The sequence below is a fragment of the Montipora capricornis genome, chromosome 13 (assembly GCF_036669925.1).
Source record: "Montipora capricornis isolate CH-2021 chromosome 13, ASM3666992v2, whole genome shotgun sequence".
NCBI lineage: Eukaryota > Metazoa > Cnidaria > Anthozoa > Scleractinia > Acroporidae > Montipora > Montipora capricornis.
In genome coordinates, this window is record NC_090895.1 from 25720699 (window position 1) to 25748585 (window position 27887).

At 38.7% G+C, this 27887-nt stretch overlaps 1 protein-coding gene across 1 annotated transcript in view; it reads left to right on the forward strand.

The window, feature by feature from the left end:
* The first annotated feature begins 52 nt into the window (after positions 1 to 52).
* LOC138028579 (mediator of RNA polymerase II transcription subunit 12-like protein) overlaps positions 53 to 27887 on the forward strand; it is a 55997-nt gene continuing 28162 nt past the window's right edge. Inside the window, exons 1-22 of the mRNA XM_068876172.1 lie at positions 53 to 156; positions 224 to 298; positions 383 to 427; positions 1512 to 1622; positions 2220 to 2309; positions 2655 to 2814; positions 4087 to 4265; positions 5242 to 5352; positions 7961 to 8145; positions 9393 to 9723; positions 10102 to 10201; positions 11927 to 12060; positions 13886 to 14017; positions 14141 to 14267; positions 15670 to 15944; positions 16906 to 17086; positions 19403 to 19787; positions 20626 to 20988; positions 21465 to 21573; positions 22272 to 22402; positions 23414 to 23530; positions 23905 to 24046. Coding sequence (XP_068732273.1) covers positions 79 to 156; positions 224 to 298; positions 383 to 427; positions 1512 to 1622; positions 2220 to 2309; positions 2655 to 2814; positions 4087 to 4265; positions 5242 to 5352; positions 7961 to 8145; positions 9393 to 9723; positions 10102 to 10201; positions 11927 to 12060; positions 13886 to 14017; positions 14141 to 14267; positions 15670 to 15944; positions 16906 to 17086; positions 19403 to 19787; positions 20626 to 20988; positions 21465 to 21573; positions 22272 to 22402; positions 23414 to 23530; positions 23905 to 24046 — 3561 coding nt within the window. The 5' untranslated portion in view covers positions 53 to 78. The remainder of the gene's footprint in view (positions 157 to 223; positions 299 to 382; positions 428 to 1511; positions 1623 to 2219; positions 2310 to 2654; positions 2815 to 4086; positions 4266 to 5241; positions 5353 to 7960; positions 8146 to 9392; positions 9724 to 10101; positions 10202 to 11926; positions 12061 to 13885; positions 14018 to 14140; positions 14268 to 15669; positions 15945 to 16905; positions 17087 to 19402; positions 19788 to 20625; positions 20989 to 21464; positions 21574 to 22271; positions 22403 to 23413; positions 23531 to 23904; positions 24047 to 27887) is intronic.

Sequence of the window (27887 nt, forward strand, 5' to 3'; positions counted from 1 at the left end):
CGACACGAGAACTTCGTCCCCTTTTGCTCCCAGGCTCCAGCGGCTTCAAAGGTAGAGGGACATTTTCTTGATGTCAAGATGGCGGCCCCTCGTCCTCTCAAAAGACCTCGTTTGGGCCAGCCGGATGTCTATCCACAAGATAGTAAACAAAGAGAGGTAATGTCTTGCTCATGAAGCTACATTTAGAACTGGGTGATGATTAATTTCCCTGCAACACTTTTAGGATGAACTTACGGAAGAAAATGTCAAGAAGGGATTCAGTTATCAACCTCTTCCGTTTAGCTCAGGATCAGTTGAGGTTGGTGTCGCTTTGAAGCTATAGTTTCTTTCAATTTCACAGTTTTGATGAAAACAACGCTAACTTCTGGAAATTTTATTCTAGTATGGATCGGCGAAGGATATCATGTCCAATGTGCCGTTGTCAAAGGTAGGTTTTTGTTTTAAATTAAGCTATAAGCAAAATAGTAATAAGACTTTAATTAATAGTACATTTAAGCTTAAGATGTATAACGAAATGTTCGTGCCTTTTTTCCTGCTAACCTTGCATTTTAAGAGTTCGACAGTCTTAAGGTAATGGAGAGAGCATTGCAGTGCAGTAATTATTGGGAGCACTGGCTAAAGCTCTTACCTGTAATACTCTAGAATACGTCTGTTTCCTGTTGGTTAACCGAAGTGACTTGGGGGTTTCCCAGTGAAGTAGAAATCCCCTGGGGCGGGGGGGGGGGGGGGGAATGTGGTACACTCTTATATGGGCTATATACATGTAGGTATATGCCGCCCCAAAGGGTATGGTTTTTTTTTTTTTTTTTGGGAGGGGGTGGGGTGAAACAGGGTATCAATTTTGACCATTTTGGTCTGAAATAGGGTATGGTTTATGCACTCAAGTCTTGAATTTGACATGTTTTAGAAGTAGTTGGTTCTTCATCATTAGGGGATAAGACCAGCAACAAAAGCCCCTCTCAAATTATTACGCCAACCATGTAATAGCTGAAATAGGTCTGAAAATATGTCTGAAATGAAACAGGGTATCACATTTTTGGTTAGGTCTAAAGTAGGGTTGGGAAAAACATAGAATTTGTCTAAAATGGTGAGAGAATTTCGGAAAGCAGGCCGCACACCCCACCCAAATTTTCTGGCGGTACCCCCCTCCCTAGAAAGGTCCAATGTTGTTAGGATCTTGCTGGCTTGTCACTTAGTAACAATCCTTTGAGATGCCGAGCCTTCAAAATGTATAATGCTCTTCTTTCTTTTGTTTGACGTTATTGACATTATTTAGACTGAGGAGCTGCAGAGCTGTCATGCCACCAAATATAGTCTTTGTTGTTCTTTTCTCTCTTTTTACCACTGACAAGCCTCCAACGTGTAGCTGTAGATCCATCAAAATAGTTATACCTTTCTCATTTTTTCATTTTGTCATTTCCCCTTTCCCACTGCTGAACAGAAAGAGCAGGACATATCAGACAAAAATAGATGAAAAAGGATTAATTAGTTTTGTATATCTTTCTTAACAGTTCGCACAAAGCTTCAGTTCCATTTTAATAGAAAAACAAAAACAGAATACTTTCACCTCTCAAGATGGCAACAAAAGAAAACCTCAGCCAGCCAAAGATAATTTTCAACCTGTAAGTACTGGGTATATAAATGAGGCTAAATGTGGTAATGTGGCAGTTTGCCTGGGATATTTGGGGAGCTCCAGGGAGGATTGCCGGGGCATTGCTATTTGCTTTGGCTCAAGTTGCATTTTTGCTTGCTTGCTTCTTTTTCCTCCCTCCCCCCCCCCATACGTATTTTTAGGTACATGTAAGTACCGCACAACTTCCATGCACTAGTTTTTCTCAGTGATGTGTTGACAGCTGCCTGGGTGGTGGACTGTAGCTGGGTTGCCATGGTGACTTCCTTGCTGCAGAACAGATTGCCACCTCCTCTCTTGCTACCTTTATGACACCTACCCTCCAATAAACAATACAAGTGGCGTAAATTATGATTTTCCAAACGATTTGCAAATGTTTTGTTTTGTTTCACGATTAAATGTCGCTTTCTTAATGTAATCAGTTTTTGATCCTCATTAATATTCATATTCTCGATTATCCGGACCCTCCATTATCCGGACTATTTTGTGTAGTCCCAATGAGTCTGGATAATCGAGGTTCGACTGTAACTGTAATTTATTATTAATATTCATAAATATTAATGTCAATTTTTTTCATGTGCAAATGTAGGTACATGTTACTGCTCGTTCTCGTGGATTTATTTCTACTTGGTTTCAAGATCTTGCTGGAAATAAACCCCTCACTATTTTGGGCAAAAAAGTGAGTTAAAGAAATAATTAATGATTACCGGTAATATTGCATGCAGCTGGCATAGCCAGAAATGTTTATTCTAAGTCTGGTTTGCTTTCTTTTTTTTTTTGTCCATTTTCTATTTTCAAATTCCCCATAAGACACTAACCTTTGTTTGCCCCCCAAAGTTTGCATGAACTGTTGTTTTCAAATGCTCTTGGGGGTAAGTTCCATATTCCCAAAAGCATTTTGGAAACGAAAGCTTACGCAAAATTTTGGGGGTGCAAACAAAGTGTGTTATGAGGAATTTGCTTTTTTAGGCAAAACTGAAAATATAAAAAGACAAATTTTAAAACGATTTTTGTGTTACTCCAGGTGCCCATTTTCAACAAGAAGGAAGAAATATTTAGTAGCTTGTGTGATTATTCGATCCCAATGCTTCGTGCTGCATGGTTCATTAAAATATCATCAGCTTACACAACAGGAATCAATGAAGCCAAAGGCAAGAAAAGGGCAATGGCTGATCCTGCTCAAGGTAAAGATACAGTTTTTAAATAAAGATGTAATACTGCCCATTCTGTTGTTAAACAGTTGGATCCATAATATCAATCAAAATTGCACCAAGAAATCAGGGTGTATAATGTTATTTAACAATTATTCCACGAGCGCGCATTGGATATGAGATGATAGATAGCCAACGAGGCGCGTAGCGCCGAGTTGGCTATAATCATCTCATATCCAACAAGCGCGAGTGGAATAATTGTTTTATTAAAAACGCCCCAAAATATAGAAAACTAGACTACAATAAAAATAAAAAGGCCCAAAAAATCACGCATATGCTTGCCGTGTTTGTAGATCATGGTATAATGGCTCATAACCCATGATGGCTTAGCCAATCAAAACTCTTGAATTGCATTATCCAATGATCCAGTTTTTAATAATTAATATTATACCACACTTACATGACTGTATAAAATTAATATTGCTGCCAAGGCAGCCATTCTAATCGTGTTCATTTGGGATGCACAGATTTCTGTATGTCTGTGTTGTGCCCATAGTAGTTTGTTTTAAGGACCGCATTGTTGCACATAGCAAGTGATATCTTTTGTTTTACCTCTCGGCAGTATTCCTCTTACTCATGGTAATTACTAGTTTTGAACTTTTCTGGGTGAATAATTATGCTAACAGGCAAAACATAAACTTTTACAGTTGATTCAGGATGAAATTTATCACGTAGTAAAGCTCACTGTTTTGCTTTTTTATAATGTTATTCGACAACATAAGATTGTAGTTTTGAAGTGACGGTCAGGGTTCTCATTAAGTGCCGGCAGCCGGCTAAAAAACCGGCTACTTTAAATTTAGAGCCATCTACTTTTCGGTCATAAACTTGCTATAAACAATGACAAAGCGCTTCTCCGGCCGCCTACTTTTATATTTAAGCCGTCTACTCCAAAACTTATTGAGAACCCTGGACGATTCACAGGAATGATAGCTGCTACCTCATTTTCTTATTAAACAGTTCTTGTTGTTATTGAGGAGTAACGATTTCGCAATAGTTGAATTGAGTATGAATAACTGAAAACGTTTCACCTTGGTGATTTTGTGAGAATCGAGTGTTGAGGATCAAGTAAATAGAGTCTTGATCCTCAATTCTCACAGGATCGAATTGAGACTGTCAAATTACTTTTGCACGGTACTGTAGCTCACTGCCTACAATGTAGTATGAAAAGATGTTACTGGCACTGTTTATAGAATTTTCCCTCTGGGTTATCAATATAATTTAGTATTTTCCTGTTTTTTTTTCCAGATTGGACCCATGCCATAACAAAATACTTAAAGGATCAACTGAATAAGATAGCAGATTTCTATCAAAGTCACTTTGGTGGCTTAACATCCACTCAGCATCAACAACGAATGACACCTGAAATGGAACAGGCTCTTAGACAATGGAATTATACAGTGCGACTTTCACAATGGCTATATGAGGTGAGAGGTGACATCTAACATAATTTCCGCTTTGTGTCAATTGGCCTAATTTGGATTAATCATTTTAATTTATAAATAAAGCCAGGTGAGGGAGAGCACAACGGAGGATGAGCCCTGGTGCAATTACACTGTGCAATGCAAAATTATTGTCAGATATAGGTTGTTGACAACCTATTGGCTAGTGTGCTTGACTCCAGAAGGAGTGGTCCGGGTTTGGATCCTGGCCGGGGACGCTGTGTTGTGTTCTTGGGCAAGACACCTTACTCCCATGGTGCCTCTTTTCACCCAGGAGCTTTAATGGATACCGGCAAAATGCTGGGGGTAACCCTGCGATGGACTAACATCCCATCCAGGGGGGAATTAAAAGTACTCCTAGTCGCTTAGTGTTACGGAAACCGGGGATAAGCACTGGCGTGTTGGGTCATTGGCTTGGAAAGAGCTTACCAATACTTACCTATAGGTTGTTGACAAGGTACATGTTCTGTAGGAAAACTGGAGTACCCAGAAGGAAGCCCTTTAGACCAGAGTCAACTTGGTATCCACTGAAACTCGGCCTCTATAATACGACACCATTGTAGAAGTGCGACATACAGAATGTTTGGTGGCTGCAAGGCCAGTCCAATAGGCAACTTTCATGATTGTGTCATTTGACTGCAACTACCAGAATTCAACTTTTTCTTTTCTTATTTAAATTTTGTATTCCCAGTGGGGTTTAATATAACATTAGCTCTAATTAGCATGAAACGAGCAAAACCTGAAGGTTTCAGGTACATGGACTTGTAGTCAAATGGTATTCCCAATGCATATACATTGTAGCATGATCAAGGCATTCATGGTTAGTCATAACGCTGCCCTTCACGACTAATTAACCTTGGTGAACAGCGTTAACCAGTGTTTTTCCTTGAAAGCAAACCATACACTCACAAAAACAAAAGAAAAGATTCAGGAAATAATAAATTATTATTTCTGTTTACAGGAGAGTCTTCTTGACAGGCAGGAGTTTCTTCTGTGGTTGTTGGATCTTCTTGATAAGAGCAAAAATGCGGATGATTTGCTATTAAAGTTCCTAATCCCATTGCTGCTGAGGGTATGGTCCCATAGATGTAAATGAACAGTACAATGTGGACACTACTAAACTACGAAACAGTGAAACAACGAAATGGCGAAACAACAAAACAGTGAAACGACGAAACAAAGCACCAAAACACCATGTATGCGGGCCCCACCATACATTGAATACTAACCGACAAAGGTTGGATTTGAGATTAAACATCGTTTTAGGCCTAATTAGGCCTAAAAAGTTATTGCTCCTAATCTCAGTATTAATCTGAATCCTAATCTTAATCTCAATGAATTAGGAGCAATAATGTTTTAGGCCTAATTAGGCCTAAAACAATGTTTAATCTCAAATCCAACCTTTGTCGGTTAGTATTAAATTTATGGTGGGGTCATACAGTACTGTGCAAAAGTAATGATAGCGAATTTCGTCGAATTTCGACGAAGTTATACGAAATTCTACGTAAATCTGCGAAATTTCGAGGAGTACCAATTTTCGGCGAAATTTCGCTGGCCTCTATTGTTTCACCATTAACGAAATTTCGTGCAGATGTGCGAAATTTCACTTGGCAAATTCGCTGAAGCGAAATTTCATTCGAAATTTCGCAAGTGGGAGCGAAATTTCAAACGAAATTTCCAACACTTTGTTTGTGTGAGCGAAATTTCGAACAAACCTTTAGGTGCAAAAACGCTAAAATGCTCTTTCCTTGACAAAAAATTGTTTATCAAAGTTTCTATGGCGCGCTGCTCACGTTTAGTTATTTTTCACTTCAAGGAAAAATTCTTTGTTTCGCACGCGTCGGCAAGTCACTTGCGAGATGTTTATTTCCAAAGCGTTCCGAAGACCTTGTGGAAAAAATCATATCTCCGGTTATATTTAACACAAATTGTTCATTCAAACAGTAAAATGCTCTTTCTTTAGCCATATAATTGTTTATCAAAGTTTCTATGGCGCACTTCTTACGTTTAGTTATTTTTTACTTCAAGGAAAAATTCTTTGTTTCGTACGCGTCGTCAAGTCACTTGCGAGATGTTTATTTCCAAAGCGTTCCGAAGACCTTGTACTTATATTTGAAGATCATTAGTTGGATCCTCTAATGATAATTCGAAAACGGCGAAAAGAAGAAAGAAAAGCGAAGAAGAGAGAAGATTCGTCTCTCCTTTCGAAATTTCGCACACGTCCAGAGCGAAGATTCGGCGAAATTTCGTTACGCTTTCCAAAATTTCGCCAAAGCAAAACGAAATTTCGCACTTCTCCTGAGCGAAAATTCGGTGAAATTTCGTTAGACCTTTCGAAATTTCGCTCAACCTACGGGAAATTTCGCATGTCTCCAAAGCGAAAGTTCGACGAAATTTCGCCGAAATTTCATTGAGAACAAAGCACGAAATTCGACGAATTTCGCTATCATTACTTTTTCACAGTACTGTACATGGTGTTTTGGTGCTTCGTTTTGCTGTTTCGCTGTTTACTAATGCCCCGTACAATGTCAAGTTATCCACTGGATATCTATTAACCCATTGATTCCCAGTGCCCCCAAGGGCTAGGGTGCCCCCAGTTTATGAATAATAGTCTGGTGTTAGACCGAGTAAAATCTGTCTCGAGTGCTCCCGGTAGTCATTGGGTTATGTAAATAATAAGCATTATCCATAATAAGTTCAGGGGTGTCCATATCTCAGTGTTTCAATTCAAGGACGACTACCCTTTATTTTTAATTGGTGAAACCATGGAACCCCTGGTGGTGATTCCTACTACATTTGTCACTTAATTAGAGTGTGTGAATTGTTTCCAAATTCACTATTATTTTAATTCTAAAGAGAGAAGGCACTGAATGCGCGGCAAATTGTTTGTTTTATGAAAAATTATGCACCCTCAATTTTGTTACAGTCTTTTAAGTGACCCCTTAGGTGCTCTATACACCTTATTCCAAAATGGTCACCATTTAAATATTCTTTTGTTTTTATTCAAATAAGCCCTTGATGCCTTGTTTTTAAGCTTAAAATTCAAAAGAATTTTTTATCTTGAACGAGGCAACAAGGGCCAATTTGTATCCGCATAAATCAGTGGCCATTTTGGAATAAGGTGTATGAAACACCAGTTAATGAGTAAAGTCATCTGGCATTAGACAGAGTCAAATCTGTTACGTAACATTAAATCTCACTCCTAGGTGACTGTCAGTGGGTTAAGGCAACAGAGTTCATGTTAAAGTTTGTGTTGCTGGGATTTTTGTAATAAATTGTCCCTGTTTTCTCAAGCAGTAGAGTTAATGATGTTTGCTTCATTACTTCCTAGACACACTAAATAATTGATTTTAAAGGTTTAGAATAAGACTTGGGGGACACCTTATCAAAATTGACATGCCTCTTATTAATAATATTCTACAGACATCTGAGGGAAAAATGCAGTGCTTAACCCTTTCACCCCTAAACTGGCTTAAACCGTCCATACTTAGTATTTTACTCTGTCTAACGCCAGACAATTTTACTTGTCAATTGGGAACCCCCAGGAGTCAATGGGTTAATGCCAGCATTTATGGTGACCAGAACACAATATTCCTTTTCAAAATCCATCACGTAAAGGAAACAAAGGGTGGAATCATGTGTTAAAGAGACCAACAGGTTTCCATTGCCCTTCATTGCAGTATGTTGATCATCTAGTCTTGTCCCAGACCCTGGCCAGGAATCTTGCCCAGGTGTGTTCCAGGAAGTTGTCCACACTTTATTCAGCAGCAGAACAAATGCAGTCTGAACAGCAAGGGTCTAACAACACTAGCAAGACTGGCAGTACGTCAGTTCCCAGCCCTGTGTCTTCTGTTACCTCAGATAGGTAAAGTAAAGTAAAGTAAAGCAACCATATTTAACGTCGATAACTCGTAACGTACAAATGTAATTCAACTGACAAACCTGAGGTCGACGGAAGATTCAATTTTTGTGTTTTCATTGTGAAAAAAGAGTCTTTTTTGTTTAATCAAGGAAATTGTAATATTTTTATCTCTCTCCAGATTACGTTATGCTTTGTAATTAAAAAAAAAAGTTGTACTTTAAGGATGAAAGGAACATTTTGGACAAATTTCCAATAAAAGTGCGATTTTGACCAAATAAATAAAAAGTAGGTTTTTTGCTCCAAAACAGCTCAAAACTCTAGATCTGCCAAATAGCAATTTTCACAGAAAGTTATAAATGCTTTTCAGCTGAAATGAATGTTTTGGACAAATTTCCAAAATCAGTGCAATTTTGACTGAATGGAAAACCTTTTAGGGTTTTCACTCCAAAACTGCTCAAAACACTGCCAATTAGTAGTTTTTACAATACCGGTAATTTGCGCGTGTAAGGCTGAAACGAATGTGTTGGACAAATTTTCAATATCAGTACATGTACGATTTCAACCAATTAAAAAAATATAGGGTTTTTGCTCCAAACTGTTCAAAACACTGCCATATACATGTAGCAGTCTTAACAAAAAGTTGCACTTTTAGGCTGATTATTGTTTTGAATTTGACACAGCTGTATTTTTTTGAACAGTAACTGTTAATATTCCATGGTAAATTAATTTTACCTATCACCAGTTTCAATAACAGTTATAGTACTAGTAACTACTCCATGTACTAGCTTAGAAGACCTTTGAGATCACCAGTCAAACTTGCCAGTACAGGGTGGTGTGAATCATCAAGGCTTTTCTTGCAGCTGTGATCTTTGAGTTCTCAAGCCTTTTTGTGGCATTTTACTGTCCTAACTAGTGATTTCCTCAAGGATTTCCCTTACTCCAGCAACCCTATTAATGTGTACATGTATTCTTCCTTTCTGATTCACTGAGACGTGTGAAATCACTTGGAAAGTGAGTTATTGTGTACAATATTATTGATTTTCTAGCAATGGAGGAGGTCATTGGGTTGAAATCCCCCCAGATGTCCAAAGTCCCCCACACTCATTACTATGGTTCTGAGATCTGTTTTTCAACTGTATGACAGTCTCACATATTGCTTTTGATTGATCATCAATAATACAGTAGATTTGTGTTTGAACATAAGAATAAAAGTAAATTATGTTCTGAATTTTTCCTTGTTTTAACCGCAGTTCATCCTTGACAGTTGTCAATCCATCTCAGCTTCCTGTACTTTCTCAATACAAGACATGTCCTCAACATCATGCCCTTGTTTTAGCGCTGAGTTCCGTCCTTCAAACCATCGCCATCTGCTGTCCTGGTGCACTTATTTGGAATTCAAACCCTTGCGCTGCAGGAAGTACTAACACTGCTGGCAACACTAGTAACCCTGCTGGTGCCAATACTGATATCACAGGGAGTAAACCTGTTGTCTTAGGATCTCCTCTGGATAAGTTACCTATTGCACCATCTGCAATGCCACTCCCTTCCACTGGAAATGCACAGGGATCCCTAAACGCAGAGGTCAGTGATGAAGCCTGCAATTGGCAAGCTACTGCAGTCAGAATAGCAAGCTGCTTTTGTTGTGTAGTTACGTTCTTTAAACCATAAGTGCAGTAGTCATGGCTCTATGCATTCTGTACTCTAAGTGTGACTTCGTGCAAGCTACTTGATTAATCCCAATGCTTAAATTAACACGTCAGGGGCAAGCCTTTACAGTACGTGGGAGAATGCCACCTTTCCTTAAGTCCTACATGTAGCAGTATACACGACATTATACATAATTATACATAATTTATTACTAGACAAAGAAAAAACTCAAACTGGTTTGCACAATTTTAAACCCAAAAAAAAAAAATTGAACCACAACATGTGCATTGTGCATTATTTTGGTTTTGACAGCTACTGTCAGTTTTGCTTGCAAGCGAAGAGGAAATCAAAACTAGAAGCAAAGCAATCGAATCACACTGGTCTCCTGATAAGTACCAAGACAAATCATCAGGTAAGATGAGTTTAATGACAAAATTTACTTCCATTTTCAAAGATGCTTGTCTCAATTTTGACTTAACAGTAGGGAAAAATTATGATAATGGTAAGTTTTATATCATCTTTTGAAAGAACTCCGTTGCTTTTTGTTACTGAGGTACAGTAAATCTCTCTATACATAGCAAACATTATGTTGTCATTTTTTCTTTAAAAGAGGTTATTAAGGTAATAATTATTATCTTACAGTAAGGACACTTGAACCGTCAACACTTGACATTTTTGTGTACATTTTTTTTCGACTACTAAGAAATAAAGGCTCTTTCAAATTTAGTGAGCCATTGGGCTATACTGTAGAATGTGCCCCACTTAATTAGCCAGTAATTATTATTATCCATAAGAAGATTAAAAGAAAACAATTGTTTAACCACCAAAATAATTATTCGTGTTTGCAAATTAGTTGTATGCTCAGGGTGCAAAGAAAGTCAGTTTTGTAGCTTGCTATTTGGGCAAGCTGTAACTAGCATGTACTAGCCCAAAAGCAATTGATGAGCAGGATTGATTACAGTTCTTCTGTAGTTTCAATTCCTGCCAAAAAAATCAATTGCTCCTCAGGCAAGTTAAGAACAGAATTCAGTAGCTCGACAGCAAAATCCATGCACTAACCCCAGGCTATCGGACACCACTTTCTTTGCATGCTGATGATACACATGTAGAACAGTAAATAATGCAAACAGAGGAGAGGCAAAGGAGAGTCAGTTTATTGTACATGGAGATCAGGTTTTGGGAGTTTAAAGAAGAATATCAGAAAGAAATTTAAGGAAATGTATAGCAAGTAATGCAAACTAGCTGCAGCTATTTTTAAGGGGTATAGAAACGGGAATTCTGCATCAGAGAGATCTGCACCAGATAGTTAGAGCACTTTTTTTAACCATTGATCTTTTGATTTAATTCCAAGACACCACAGGATGGTCAACTTCACAGCATCGAGTCTAGTCTACCTTTGACATCGCACAGTTTCCACTCGCAAACGTGTGGCGATAGATCTTGTGTGTTTGACTCTCCAGTGCACGTGTCCACCTCTGCGTTGTTTTGCATCTGTCAATACAGACAACAGTTTCGTAGATTGGTGTTCCATGGTCTTAACAATGCACATGCATTGTTCTGGTTCAAATTTCTTTTTGGTTTAAAAGTTTTCGAACCAGTTCAATTTTGATTCTTCTTTGTCTATGATTCATTAGTATTAATCAGAGACCAAGGAAAATCAAAATTGAACTGGTTTGGGAAAATTAATATTTAACCAGGAAAAAAAATTGAACCACTGCACATTCCTTTCACAACACATGCTCTCGCTTTGCTTGGCTTTCAAATGCTTTAAAATTGAGTAGCTTAGCTATGCAATGTACTTTGTAGAAGCTGCATGGCGCACTGCATGGCTGCATGATTAAAATATAATCATAATAATATTGTTGATAATTAAACTATGCACTTATTTTTTTATGATTATTTTTTTAACTTTTTTTGTAATTTTATGTGGCATTGCACTTTTTTTGTATCAATCTTAAAATTTAATGTACTGTATGCCTTATCCGCCATCTGCTAAAGTAATACTTTATAAGCTAATGTTAAGCTTACCGCTTTAACATCATTGGAAAGTTATTTTTCATTATTACATGCAATATAATTGTTGAATCCGTCCACCCTGCTAATTGCTTTTCATTTATTTTAGCCCTCTCTATTTCAGTTTTAGCCGTAAAGAGAGTTCTAAACACACTGGAAATCCTTGATCGTTACAACTTCAACAGAGCAGATTCCAACAGTTCCATTGATTCACTTTATAGCAAGATTTTTGCAGATTCAATTAAGACAGGAGGACAGGTGAGTGCTTACAGTATTTCATTGTCATCGTCATCATCATCGCCATCCTCAACAACTTTCCTAATGAGCTTTCATCACTTTTTATGACCATACCAGTATGATGATTTTTAATTCTTTTACATGTATAAGTGTTGATTACTTCAAAATCCAGTTAATGACAGTGGTTCCCATTAATAGTAATAATAATAATAATAATAATAATAATAATAGTTTATTGATATCCCTCTCGCAGCCTAAAGGCTGAATTACAAGGATGGTCAGTGACAATAACAGACATACAATACAAAGACAGTCAAATACATGTAGATAATTATGTAAATAGATCCACTGATCTTTTAGTGGCATATTGTACGCTTACTTCCATTTAACTAGATAATGACATGAATGTTGTGCAATTGATGGTTAAAGAAACATTTTTCCAAGGTGGTAATGAAAGCTTGCAATTTTTGTGGTGATCTATTCTATGTAAAATAACAATTCAAATGAACACAGCGTTGTTGCAAAATTGGAGTATGTGACTACGCGATGCAGATGTACCTAGAGTATCTGTACTAGATCACCAAGGGTCGTCATTTCAAATCCCATCTGGGGCTTAGATTTTTTCAAGTTCCCATTTGACGATGCATAATAAAACAATAACAATAGTTATTATTCCACTTGTACTTGTTGACTAGTTACCAAGTCATATCCAACATGCAACTTAAGCAAAAATTATTATTGATAAGACTCAACTATTAGATTAGGATAAAGCTTAAACTCAACTAATGGTCATGCCAAGGTGCTCAGAATCACTCCAGTGGAAGTTGGCATTCCAAGTGTTGAGGAGCTGGATTTGCATCTACAGTACTTTATATAATAACCCAAGTTATTCTTGCATTTTGATTGGTTCTTGCCTATGCATCTAGAGAAGAGACGCATGATTCACATCACAATGAGCTCTTAAGCGAATAGAGTTTAATTCTTTTATCGCCTTATGTGCCACTTTTTTGTTCTTACCACATTTTGACGTCATCTGTGATATATTACTGAACAGACGCACGGCAACATGGAATGTATTAATTTTGTTAAGAAGATAAATTATATGTTCTACTGCTTCAAATAGCGATTCAACTAAATTCATTGTCGATGTTCCCAAAACAGGGTTGCCTTCGTCCAGTTAACAGTATATTTCAACAACCATGTTGTAATCATGACTCTCAACTGCATTGTGCAGTCACATGACTTGGTGATGCAGTCATAGTCTGTACCTCCGTTTGACATGACCCTTGCTGACCACAGAGTCTCCAGTAGCTCAGTGGTTAGAGCATACTTTTTAGGATCACAGAGGGTCATTGGATCAAATCTCATCTGGGGCTCGGATTTTTCTGAGTTCCCATTTGACGATGCATAATATGTTTCATCTGTTTCAATTTACAATAATAATGATAATTAACTTTAAGTGAAATGAAAATGTTGATGGAACCCACTGGGGACTCGGAAAAATCCGAGCACCAGTCATGGCGCGGATTTTTCCGAGTTCCCAGTGTATATCACTCTCACATTCGAACTTTAAGTGGCAACTGTATTAAAATTTTAGTGCTAGGGCACTGATACATGTATTTTGGACACTAATGAAAGAACTGTCACAATCATTTTCCCTGTAGGGTTGTAGGGTATAATTTTATGAGCTGATAACTGAAATTGAATGAGCCTATAAGAAAGCTACATCTGAGAATGAGAATTTAATGTTATTGTTACAATTATTATTATAATAAATTACAGTATAGTGTCTTTGTGCTCTTTTGTCAATCTGTCTTACAGTTGTGGCTTTTTTTGACAACTTTAGGCATCTGGTACAGATGAGGCAATTGCTCTTTTGTTGTTTGAATGGGCTGTAAGTAAATACCGTGTGGGAAAATTCCGGGCCCTTGCTGTTGCTAAAGTATTGCATAAGAGGCAAGCTGAAATATTAGATGAGGTAAGATTGGTGTAAGTACTGTAGTTTAAAAAATTTTAGAACAAAGATGATAGCCTGAAACTCTGTTTTTTGTATCCTGCTTCTTTTCACTGTAATTAACTTTCTTGTTACTTTTGACACTAGAGAGAAAGGTCCAGTGTACAAGGAGAAGAGGGTACATCATCAAATGTTGTGTCTGGAATGACAAGTTCTATACCACCTTTTCAAAAAGTGTTGATGAATTTCTTGGATAATTATGCTCCAGTTGTTGGTAGGTATTGTTCTAATATTGTTTTACTTTTGGTCCCTGTAATGTGTATACAAGTACACGTAACATTTTGGACTCTCTGCTTAACCCATTTTCTCCTACAATGCAGCAGTGAGATTTAAAGTGGCACTACGACCAAAAAAACAATTCCTTGTTTTTTTTGTTTGGATTTCAAAACTATGTTAACTAAACACTAAGTGGCCCAAGTTGTAAGTTCTGATTTTAAAGAGACACCTGTTTATTTTAACTGGAATTTTCTTATTTATTGGTTCGCCATTACTAACTTTAAAATCTTGAGAGAGCTGGGTCAAGGAGAAAATGACGTCAAAGACTCACTAGTTTAAGAACGCAATGCGTGTGTACGCGGCTGAATTGATATGCAACACGTACGGGAGTTTCGGGCTTTCAGACTTTTAAACCTGTGTTTTGCATATATAATAAATTGTGTTTACACGCTGAAATTTTAAGCTAGTAAATGACGTCATTTCTCTAGAATCAACCCTCTGAGGTCCAATTGGTCACTTTTGGAATGTGAGTAATGGCCGACCGTGAAATTCAAAACTTACGCTTAAAATAAACAATCTTTGGATAAAACTCTAAGCTCAAAATTTTGCCAGTTAGGTGTTAAGCGAACACGTACGCTTTCAAAATCTGAAGAAAAAAAGGAAATGATTTTTTGATCACAGTACCACTTTGGATTTTACTCTGTCTAACTCCAGACGATTTTACTCGTCAATGAGGGGTTCAGGAGTCATTGGGTTATGTAACAGCCTCTTCATTCTACACATTCACTCAAAAACTATGTCCCCTTTTTAAAGTAAAAGTAAAGTAAAGCAACCATATTTAACGTCAAGAACTCGTAACAGTAATTCAACTGACAAACCTGAGGTCGACGATGCGCTCATTTTACACATGTACTACCCCCCCCCCTCGCCATCAGTGCTCCGTTTTACGGGTATTTAAAGCCACTTAAGCTACACATAACGGAAAGAAGTCGAAACAAGGATGTGAGATCCGGGAATCGAACTCAGGACCTCTTGCACCAAGGCCGCGCACTAACCGACTGTGCCATAGAATGTAAATGCCAGATTTGAAATGAGTTTATGTGTGCATGATCTCCCATCCACAGAAAACATTAAACTGAAGTGCAAAATTCCAGGAAGGGGATAACAAAATCGCAAAATCAATTCATGAAAAGTTAAGAGTAACCATTATTCAACTTTGAAAAAATAATTAATGTTTGGTGATCCCTAATAAGTACTTACTGTTGACCTTGGACTATTTTCTTACTGATGTGGGTCAACTCGGATTGAATCATCAAGTACACTGTACTTGGCTATGAATACTGCATGTGGTATTCAAATATCAAAGCCTGAATCCTACACACTGGTCTTTGTTTACGTAGATGGAAGCTATCAACACAACAAGGCTCATCCCAGCTTTGCTCAGCTCACCCTTCTCTTTGGAGAACTCATCAGAAATGAAGTGTTTTCGCACAATGCTTACATGTGCAGTCTCATATCAAGAGGAGATCTACAACCAACCCCTCCTGTGTCCATCCCATCTCCACCCCGGCCAGCAACCACAAGTACGGAGCACCCCCCTGAGGTTGAGCCTCTGGGAATTGAAGAATGTGTACAAGAAGGGGATGCTACAGGGGGGATAGACATTCACAGTATGGTATGTCTTGATACATTTTGGCTTAAAATTAATAAGCTGAGTTTACCTTTTGTTACTCATTTACAGCTGTATGCCCCTATTCAACATTAGTATAAATACACAGGTGATTATACAAAATCGCGCGCTCTCATTGGCTCGCTATCTTGGATTATCAGCCGATAATCACCTCGATGGACAAAATGGCTGCCAGTAGTCATTTTGCCACTGTAAGTAAAGATGATTTCGCGTTGAAATGTTTTTTTTTCTCTTTTTTGAAATAATCACCTGTGTATTTATACTAAAACAATTATTTGCCTCAGGCGCAGTGATTATCGGTGAATATTCACCTTGACTTCGTCTCGGTGAATATTCACCGATAATCACTTCACCTTCGGCGAATAGTTGTTAATTTTCAAGGGTAAATTCTTTGATGTAAATAAAAAAGAGGTCCTTAAAATTTCAAAATTTGGCAAATTTGTTGAATTTTTGGTCTGAAATAGTGTACAAACCCTGACTGTACTTTAGTCAAAAGGTCATATATTGACTCTTGCAAAGGAGCACATTTGCAGACTGTCGAAAAATGTTTTTATCTCAGCAACCATTTTTTGCGATAACAAAAACCAGAAAACTGTAGAATGTACAGGCACTTAAATAGACCCTTTTCCAAAATTGCGGCCGAATATTCAAATAAGTAAAAAATTAAAAGTAATACCAGAAATAGAAAGAGCACTTTAGTTTAGTAACCCTGCAAAGTTTTGGCACATCAGGTGGCGTATACCCTCAGTCATACAAATGTCTGTAAATGTGTCAAATTTCAACTTACATTTTCTCAGCTGATACAACACCTAATACGCTAATCGGGGCGAACACTCTATTTCTATTTCTGGTATCAGTTTTTCATTGAGTTCAATTTTAACTCATTCAAATCCATTGCCGCCATTTTGGAGAAAGGTATATTGATCCACTGCAATCAATTTGCCAGACATGTCACGAGGACATTGGCCGTAAAGAGAGCACCAGTGACAGTGAGCAAAAGATGACCCAGCAAATGCTGGATCAAGAGCTACAAGTTCACCAGGAAAGACTGTTACAGCTGCTGGACCAGGGAGACAATGAAATATTTATGGATCCTGAGGCTCCAATATTAAATGCTGATTTGGGAGGTAAACTACTAACAAGTAAATTAAAGCCCTTTGTCAGTAAAATAAAGCTTAAATTGCACCTAAACCCAAATATTTTTTGTTCCTAATGTAAATCTCCCCATCCAAAGCAAACATATGCCAGCATTGTTACGCACAATTTCGCTTTTTCTGTGCCGTGCAAGCCACGTAAACTTGGCAGAACTACATGTAGCAGTAATTTGGACCCACGACCATGATGTGAGAGGCGTGGGTCTATTCTCAATTTTACGTCACAAACTGCTTTGCATTCCTATTTTCAAAGAAATTTTGCATTGCAAAGCAGTTTGTGACGTAAAATCGAGAATAGACCCATACCTCTCACATCACGGTCGTTGGTCCAAATTACTGCTAGTTTTGATACCTTTGCACTTATTGCCCGACAGATAAAAAAGTGTAATTTGAGGTAAGAATCGTCAAACAAGTTTGCTTTCCGTGGAGAGATCAATATTGTACACTAAAAATATTTGGGTTTAGGTGCACTTTAACCATGTTACAGCGCAACCAGGAAAACCGTGAACACCTGGGCTCGGGTGTTCGAAAGCCGATTACCATAAGTTAATCCAGTATTAGCGTAACCTTTTGTTTCATGTTTTCAACTTTTTGGTGAATATCAGTGTTCAACAACTTTTGGGGAGTGGAGAAATTAACTCCTTAATTGGTAAATTTTTAATATGGGATTAAAGTTAATCGGCTCTTGAACAACCAGGCCCTGAAAAAATTATGTCAGGAATATAATAATTATTTCTGTCCAAACACGCATCCAAAATCCACTAGCTAAACCGCAGAGAGTTTATTGTTGTTTGCGCTGCAGGAATTGTGTCAGCTTTAGATTTTCCGGGTAATTGATTTACTTTGAGCTAAGTCTGGTCTTTTAAGCTCTGAGACTATTCATAAAGAAACAGAACAGTGCATGTATAGTGTTTGTCCTTTCGCCAATCACTGGCACTCCAAAGCAATTGTTTCTTTCAATATGTGGCGCCGTTGCGAATACCTGTATTATAACAGTTGTTCAGTTTCGATTTTGGTGAGTGAAATCCTCAAACATGATTGGCTTAAAAGTAATAAGCATTCCTGACATATTTTAGGTGTTCACGGTTCTCCCAGTCGCACTGTAATGTCTGCAACATGCAATCTATTGTCTATTATTATTATTATTATTATTATTATGTTGGCTCTAGTGCATGCCCAGAAATTGTTGAAAAATTAGGCCCCTAGCAATGCCTTTTGCTGCATTTTGAAGTGGAAATTCTCCTTTTGCCGTCACTTGTTCATTTGTGCATTGATTACTCTCTAAGAGTTAGTTGTTTTTACACAATTGGGGGACAAAATAAAGATGTGGCAAGACTGGTACATCCAAGAGCTACATAGGTAACAAGACCTTTCATTGTCTTCTTCATTGAAATTATAAAAAGTCAAAGTCATTGTCTGAGTCATAATCAGAATCGTGAGCATCCATAATTATTTGTACATGTACACCTGATTTTTTGCTTTACACGAAACAAGGCATTATTATTAATAACAAGTTAACTTGTAATATCTCAATGTACATTAAGTCCAATTCTCGCGTGCAAACTTGTTTTAAAAAGTGTTATGGAGACATTCAAGTTGTAAAAAGCGTCTGTGAATAAATCTAATTACCACGGCTGCTGAATCAATCCAATTATCGCCTTAATGTAATTTTTTTTTCACAGACTTCGTGTTAGAGGCCACTGAAGGTTTTTACATGTAATTGCCTCTTTTCTCCAAGGAATCAATTCAGGAAAAAAAAAGCTAAAATACCAGTCGTTAAAATACTGTTTCAGTATGATTTACAATTACAGTTTATGAAAAAGTAAGGAATGTGAAAGTCATGCTCACGGTCATTGCAATTCATTTGTCCTTTTCAAATGTAAATATGTGCATATGAAATTACACTCAAAGGAATTTGCAAAACCCTAAGTGTCGTAGAATACCAAGAACTAATCATTAATTTTGACCTTTAGGACGCAACCGAAAAAAAAGTTATCCAAGAGGCTTTGACATCTTCGTTTGCTTGCGATGATAACCGCACATACAATTTAAACGTACAATCATGTATGTCTTAACATTTGGTTTATCAAGTGCAAAAGTTTAATATGTAACTGACAATTGAAAAAGAGAATTACCTTTGCAAAAGACATAGATCCATGTATATCTATCTATTGACACTATTGTCCCTCTATATTTTGTGTCTTTAAAGGTTTATGGTTATGTACCGTAGTTCATTACTTTAAGCCTACAAAATCATATAAATGGCATGGCATTCTTCTTCCTTTTCAGCCATCACAAATGGTAATAAAATGGAGACTAGCCTGATAAACACTACACCTTTGTCCAGTAGTGATCAAAGAGATTCATCAAAAGTAGACTCTGCTTGTAATCTGCCAAAGAGATCCCAGCATGCTCAATATGTTCAGCACTTTCCCATTCCTTCTGAGAACCTTACAGCCCACGAAAACAACCAACGCCTTATTCTATTGTTCGGAGTTGGCAAAGGGAGAAGCCAGGCAATGGGGACCACTAAAGAAGTAACAAAGGCATTGTGCGCCATGTTAAGTGATTTGGCAAGATCAGATGAGTCAGGTTTAGGAGTGGATGCAACTCAGAATGTAGAAAACCTGGTTTTGAAAAAGGAGAGAGATGAAAAAAAAGCTGCATTGTACAAGTAAGAAAAATATCATCATCATCATCTTTATTTACCCTCTGATTTTAGAGTTGCTTGGTGTTGCTTGTATCTCTGAGCATTCACTCTCCCAACCATGATATGACACAGAGGACAGACCACAACAGCGGGAACTCGCTTGCCTTGCTCCTTGCTTGAGAAGAGTGCACATTTGGGTTCTTTTACATTGTATGTCCCACAGGGTTACATGTAAGAACATTGAAGGGTTGTGAGACAGCCCGGGGTCTATTTTGTTGTAACTTAACTAACTGGTTAGGAAAATGAAATACGTGAAATGTATAATTATATTTAATCACCCACTGAAAAAAGCGCCCATTAAAGTGCTAATTGGGGACACTGTGAATTGAAGTTAACAAGTCAAAGCAAATCAAATGAACTTGTGGTTTTTGAGGAGAAGGGAAAACCGGTGTACCTGGAGAAAAACCTCTCGGTGCAGAGTAGAGAACCAACAAACTCAACCACATACATGTAATTTATGACGCCGAGTCTGGGAATCGAACCCGGGCCTCATTGATGGGAGGCGAGTGCTCTCACTACTGCGCCATCTCTGCACCCAAGACAAAAGAGTGAAGTGACCCTTGCACTTGTCTGCACAATGTTAAGCAATTGTCACTTACAGACACCTGAGAAATTCAGCTGGTTTCAAGTGTCTGGATGTCTGGCACCCCCTCCAGCTGTCCAGCAAATTTCCCTTACTGATTTTCTTACTTCCTTTCTTTTCTATGTTTATTGAATTGTTATTCTGACTATCAAACATGATTCGCTGAGGGTCGCGGAATATTGTGGTAATTCTATAATTATATTTTTGTTTTCTCTGTAGCAAATTCTCCAGCCTTACATGCTTCGACCAATACCTTACTGTTGCTAAATGCGTCAATGTCCTTCGTGATCAGAAAGCCAAGCAACCTAAAATGTTTGGTCTGGTTTCACCAACTCCAACGTTTAACCAGCTGGAATTCCTGTACGACTTGTTTGAGCTATCTGGGGATGTGCATGGACTGCTTGACTTTGTAACTTACGTTTTAATGCCCAGTGAAGAAGATATTTCCACCACGCAAGTTGCACTTGTGAAAACGGTGGTGGGAACCCTACCAACAAAATCTGTGATTGTAGTGGCAATGTTAAGAAAGTATCATGCTTGTTTGATGCTCCTTCCTGAACACGCCACTAGGATATTTAGAGGGTAAGTTATGTTTGCCCAAAAATGACATACATGTACATTGACCAACTATGAACAGATACTGGATGCCTCTCTGGAGAACTACAGTGTACCGACCTTAATGACGGACTGTGATGGATGGCATGGTAGAGTAATGAATGTCTGAGCTACAATCAGTGACAGAAATCTTTGGACACTCATCCTTTGAAGTTGGTTTTCTTACTTGCCGTAGTTTGAATAACAATTTACCTAAAACCCTGCTCCTCAATTGAATAATAATAATTTATTATTATAAAGACTACAAAAACTCTTATAAAAGAAAACCTACTGCTACACTGTAGTTCGTTATTGTACATAGCTTGTTTGTCCAGAGTATCCCCTCGTCTGCCTAGTTGCTAGGCATGGAAGAACGTCTCCTCATTATTTACAAAGGTTCTACACTTGTACATGTAAGCAAGACTAAAATGGCTTACATGTAATTTGGCCCATTGTTCTTTCAGGCTTCTTGCTGCTGTTGAGAACATTGCTTATCCTGGTATTTGTTCATCTCCTGAGAGGTGCATTCTTGCCTTCTTGTTCGACTTGTATTCATCTTGTGCACATCTCAGGGTAAGGTGGTCATTTTTTGCTCCTTGATACGGTGAAGCAGAGAAACAAGTATCATTAGAGGGTCAGACAGTCACTCACACACTTGGCTGTTAAGCAATAAAACTGTCACTTTCGATTTGGACAGCTACAGCTACCCTGTTTACTGTAGTCACGCACGCAATCGTTAGTTATTCAAGGTAAAAGTTATAATATTTTTAGTTTTGTTGATGTTCCATGTACATGTACAGTGTATCTTGAATAAGGATGTCATTGAGATAAACACAGACACTTTTTCCCATAATTTTATAGTAGTATGCTGATGATAAAATTGATAAATTTTTTTGCACCTTTCAAATTTTTCTTGTAACAAGTGATATCAACAAGTTTAGCAAGGGTTGCCTTTGATTGTTCAATGTATTGAGTTATTATTAAATTTTGTCTTTAAGCATGTGGTGAAGTAAACAAATTCAAACATTTTGGGAAAGTGGTTTGAGTGAAGTGTTTGTTGTTACATACCGTACATGTATATTTCAATGGTGCAATAATTATACAAGTTATTGTTACTCTTGGAATTAAATGTAATACAGTAGTCTGTGAATAAGAAAGCGATGTAACCTACATGCAAGCATGGTAACCTTTCATATCGAGAGGGAAATGCATTAAGCTTTTGATCTAAGGTTAATAGCAGCATTTTTTTTTTCTGAATTGTTAACTACCAGGTGAAGTATGCAGATATCTTCAGTACTGCCTACACTAAGATCAAGCAGGCTGTTTGCTCCAGCACAACTCCTTCGGCATGCACTGAACCTTACGACTCAAAGTTTATGGCAGAATATTTTCAGAATCCAAGGTTGGTGTGCTCTGAATGCTCTTGCTGTGTATGAATCCTTGTTTTTTTGTTTGTGGGGATTCCGCATTCTCGTCCCTAGATGCTGTGAATTTACTTTGTTGGCACTGAGGATAATAACCTTTGGCACCAAGAGAAAATTGATGAACTGTGAATGCTTGACCCTGTTGCACAGTCTCAAAAAGCCCATGGCTACAAAAGTTGGGCTTGCCCTACAAAGTTACAGTACATCGTTTGTAACTAGTTAGAGATGGTTATTCTCTCAGTGCTATCCATCTATTGGACAGTTTTGAATGTGAGAAATAGCGTACAGGTTAACAAAACATCACCTCGTGTTATTTACGGCAGGTACAAAACACAGGTCACAAGTCATAGGTCATTTTTTTGCAAATACAGAAAGAATCCTAAACATTCATTAAAGCTAGCCGTAGACTTAATTAGGCCTAAACAAATGTTTTAGGCCTAATGTTAGTGTTGGTAATTGGTTGGGATTGTTTCTGTTTTGGTAAAACAATGACCTGTTTCATGTGTTTTGTACCTGTCCTGTTTATTTACAGTCTTTTACTTTTAAATTATAGCTTGAATATTAGGTTAGTCAAGGATTCATAAAAAAGGTAAAGTCACTGCTTAAGAGGCAGAAGGCCCATCAGGCCGGCGCTTATCTCCGGTTTCCGTAGCATGAAGCGACTAGGAGTATTTATACTCACCCCTGGATGGGATGCTAGTCCATCGCAGGGTTACTCCCAGCATTTCGCCGGTACCCATTTATACACCTGGGTGGAGAGAAGCACCGTGAGAGTAAAGTGTCTTGCCCAAGAACACAACACAATGTCCCTGGCCAGGACCTGAACCCGGACCACTCAATCCGGAGTCGAGCACACTAACCATGAGGCCACCGTGCCTCCCACAGTCAAGGATTGAGCAAATTGTTATCTTTTGATAATTCTAAAGGGAAGAAGTAGGGGTGTACATTGTGCAATGTATCTTGTAAAAAGGTGACTTTTATGTCTTCAGGACCAAGCGGCTTGATGGTATCTGGGAGCATTTACTTATCCATGATAAACCATCAGATGTGTACAGTTTTGTCTGCAATGCCATGATGAATGTGTGCAACTGTCAGAACAGTGAAAGGTAGAAAAATTAATGTTAAAGTTGAAATTCTTGTTTATATTTTAAGGGCACTGAACTATCAGTCATTAAAAATTCTACATTGTGTAAGCAATGTGAAAAATTGTATTTTTTAAGTGATGTGTCAAAAACGAGTGTGAGTGTTCATTTTTTGCAGGTAGTTCTAATCGCCTACACGTATGAAAGTGCTTACAGGGTATCACCAAGATGTTGGCATTTCAGTCTCTATTCTCCTGCTCAGATACTGATCAAAAATAGTTTGAATCCTTAGTTTTTAGAGAAAATTCCGTCATGGTGGAAATGCATATAGATAATAAATACATGTACGATGCAACTGACCATTGCAATGCACACATGTTTCTTTTTGTAACAAACAGGTTGTATGACATTGGCGTCTTGTGTGCAGAAGTTACTGCACATCATGGCAGGCTCAGTTCAGAGTGGCTTGGTGTCCTCAGAGCTCTGTGTTGCTCCTCCAACAGCTCTTCAGGTTTTGTGGACTTGCTTTTGGAAGTAGATGTGAGTGAACTTCCTTCTGTACTTTCATAGACCCACTCATCCCTGAAGCAGCTCCCATTGAAGAGTAAAATCTGGCAAGAAATTATACAGAGTTACATCTATAAGTGTAATTCTTGGGAGGGAAAGCGTTAAGTACAAAATTAATGTACTGCTGGGAGCCCACCAAGTGGGTCCTCTATCTTTCATACTTTGGCTCGTAATCAACCCTTTCTCGAGTAGTGTTATTCATAGAATGCCTTGTGGGTGTTTCGAGGTTAAAAGCCAAATTAAGATTGAACTATGACAGTGATATTAGCTTATGTCATATACATGTAACCCAACAAACATGCAACATGCTCGAATTTTTTCACATTTTGCCATGGAAATATTTTGTGGGAAGAAGCTGTTCTAAAAATAAATATACTTGGGAATGGGTTGACTCAAGGATTAGTGAAGATAGAGGCTCCATTTGATGGGCTCCTGGTAGTAATAAATGATATTTTAGAATAAAATAGATGTTAATGCTGGTAAGCAAATACTGGGCAGCGCCTGGGAGGAGAGCGTGACTTCCCATCACGTGACTACCTTATTTGGCTATTTCATTCATCCCGCCATGCGAGCCTTCTCAGTTTGACATTTCCAAAGCTCAACTAGTTCTGTTTTTTCCGTTGAGCAATTTAATCTTTGCTGGGGAATTTGCTGACCTCACAAACGCGGTTTTTTACGCCCCTTGCTATCTCAAACCTTTTATTTATTACTGGAACTCGGGAACAATTTATTGAACGGCTTCACACGGTTGTTCCTTCCGCACCATCTTGTAGCTCGCGTACACCAAGCGTCCATCTGACCAGCAAAGAAACGTTCACGCTCCACCGTGAACCCCCCTTTACTTCAAGTGCCTCTGCTGAGGAAGTTTCATCCTATATAGACCCACCAGCAATTGTCACCATCCCTGACGATGCGCTGCTTGAAACAGCGGTCAAAACGGTCAAATTTTATTCCAAGATGGCGTCCAAGCAAGAAGAGCTTCACACACAGACACGTCCCCAACCACGTTAGTCACTCTTATTTCCATCATCGTGGACGAAAATCGAGGAACCCACCGCCAAATCAGTTCCTGCTCCAACCTCAATAGCCTCCGCCTCAATCTGTGCAACCTTGACAAACTCCCGCCATTTGCTACTCACCGACGACTTCGACTTCATCGCCAGCCTTCTCAACCATCCCAGTGCCAGCAACAACATTCCTTCCCCATTTTTCAAGGACAGTCGCCGTTATCAGCACATGTTCCAACCAAAGTTAAACGCGCAACATTAAAGGGTGAGTATGTTGAGTTTGTCGCGGTGCTGCCAGAAAACTCGCGCCTTTCAGATAACGACCTTCCCGGGCTTTCCATTTCCTTTATCGGTAAACCACAAAGAGTTCCCCCCCTCCTCTCGGAAAAAGTAAGCCCAGCTCGATTCTTGTCGGCATTTTCTGTATGGTTTTCTCAGGGGTGGATCCAGGATTTTTCATGAGTGATTTGCACCAACTAAACTAGGGGGGTTTGGGGGCATGCTCCCCCAAGAAAATTTGAAATTTGGTGCTCTCCGAATGCCATTTTCCCGCACCATCATAACATTGGCCTCGACAGTCATCCATAGATAGTCCAAAATCAGCTATATTAAATCTTTGAAAACTGCTCCTGTCGTTCCATCCTCACAAAGGTAGAATCCCACAAACCCTGCTCTGACTGTTTTGGTTGAATCAAGAAATCTGATCACCACTGAAAGATTTTCTTTGTTTGATACGTCAGCTGCTTCGTCAGACATAATAGAAAAATAATTGCTCTCCCTGATTTCCTGCGACAAATTATTCACTATGATAGCACCCACAGTCGTAATCATCTTGTTTTGACGGGTTTAAGAAATATGTCGCATTTCTGGGTGCAGTTTTCAAGTGACGTTGCAGTGTTTGATCACCGCTGTCAATTCGAAATTCTAATAGTGCCTGAAAGTTTCCAGAAAGACTGGCATTTTGTGGATCATCATCTCGTGGACCTCTGAGGGCTATGTTGTTTCTTTCGCAAAAAATTATTGTCTTGAACAGGGATTTCAGAATTTCGCAATTTGTTTTGATTTGTTGTTGAAGTAAGCTGTTTATCTGTCGATCAATTGGGAGCGATTTTCTTGTCATCTTTCTCAAAAAAAAAAAAAAAAAAAAAAAAAAATTAAACAAGAAGGATAGTTGATTTCGTGAACTGCAATAAAGGGCTGAAAAATAAGGTTTGGAAGAAATTTGAGTGATTTCTGCAAGTCACTTGAACTACTCTGGATCCACCCCTGGTTCTGCACTTCTCACTTCTTTTCCCCAAAGGGCAGTAGAGATGTTCCCCTATCAAGCGACCATTCGATTACCCAAAGGAAGTTGCGGGCTTGGCATGGCCTTCCTATGATGTTGACTGTCGTAGGAAAACAGCCACAAACCTCCCCCTCTAACACAGACATCTAACCCAGGGTCCAAATTAACTTGTACATTTTGACCTGTTTTATGGATACCAGAAAGCAACGACCGCATGGTCTTGTGTATGTGTCAAGCATTATCTTTTCACTTTCAAAAGAGCACATTTTGGAGAGAAAAGGTATCCGACCTCGAATGTACATGTAATAATAAAATCTATCTGCCCCCTAGTTTGTCGAAAATTTCAGCTACGGAAACACTAGTCACACCCTGTCGAACACAATCCGCCATAGTGGTACATTCCTCACACCAGTCCTTGAATCTCTTTACTGAGTCGTTTTTTCCCCCTGCAATACATATTTTATGTGGAAACAACGGCTTGTGAGGTTATGGAGGTTGTTAACGGAAAAACTCCTTCATTTCTATTTCAAAACAGTCTCAGGATAAAAAGTAAGACACCTCTTGGCAAACAGATCTGACCTTAACAATGGTGACCAGTTGTGAAATTCTGGTCGCCAGTACTCAATTTTTTTTTTTTTTTGTCGCATTAGCAACCAGGAAGGCGCAATTTCAGACCCCGTAACCTGCCTCCAGAATAATCCCCATTCACCCCTGAGGGAGCTCCAGGGAATGGCCCGGAAAAACCACTACTACCTCTACACAGCCCTCCCCGTTGGCCTACGGAGTGCCCCTTCATTTTTAATCAGCTTTCCATATCCCCCTCCCTGTTCGACCTGCTCACAAGTTCACCCTGATCCCCTTTGTTACTCATCTGTGCAATACAGGCTCCTACGGCACGTTTATGTTTACCTGGCAGCACTTGACAACCTTCACATTGAGTCTGGCTGTCTCCTGGACATTCTGGCTATGCCAGTCCTTCACAAAAGTTTGAGGGGGATCAAGCTCTCCCATGGGAATGCAAGAAGGCTTGCCACCTGATCACCTCATCAGTTCTCCATAGCATCTAAGTATACTAAGTTACAACCTTTTAAGTCTACCAAATGTTGACTCCTTCATGTTATGGGCTGCATTTACCCTTTCATTTTTTGGCTTCTTAAGAAGCAGCGAATTTGCCTGCAATGGCAATTTCGACCCTCAGTCCCACCTTGCTAGAACAGACATTTCTTTCCATCCCAACATCCTTCACCCTACTTCATTTGACACTGCAATTTAAAAGTCCAAAACTGACCCTTTCTGGGAGACAGCCAGGCTCAGTTTTGCAAGGTCAAACTCAGACCTTTATGCATCGTGTGATCTGCAAGATTATATGCTCAAAACTGCAACTCGAGACCCTGGCCAGCTACTCTTCAGCTTCTCCTGTGGACCATATCTCACCCAGACTTCACACACCAACAACTTATGGTCTCTCTTAAACCTCTGTGACAATGACAGCTCCTCCTCTGCCTCTCACAGCTTTAGTATT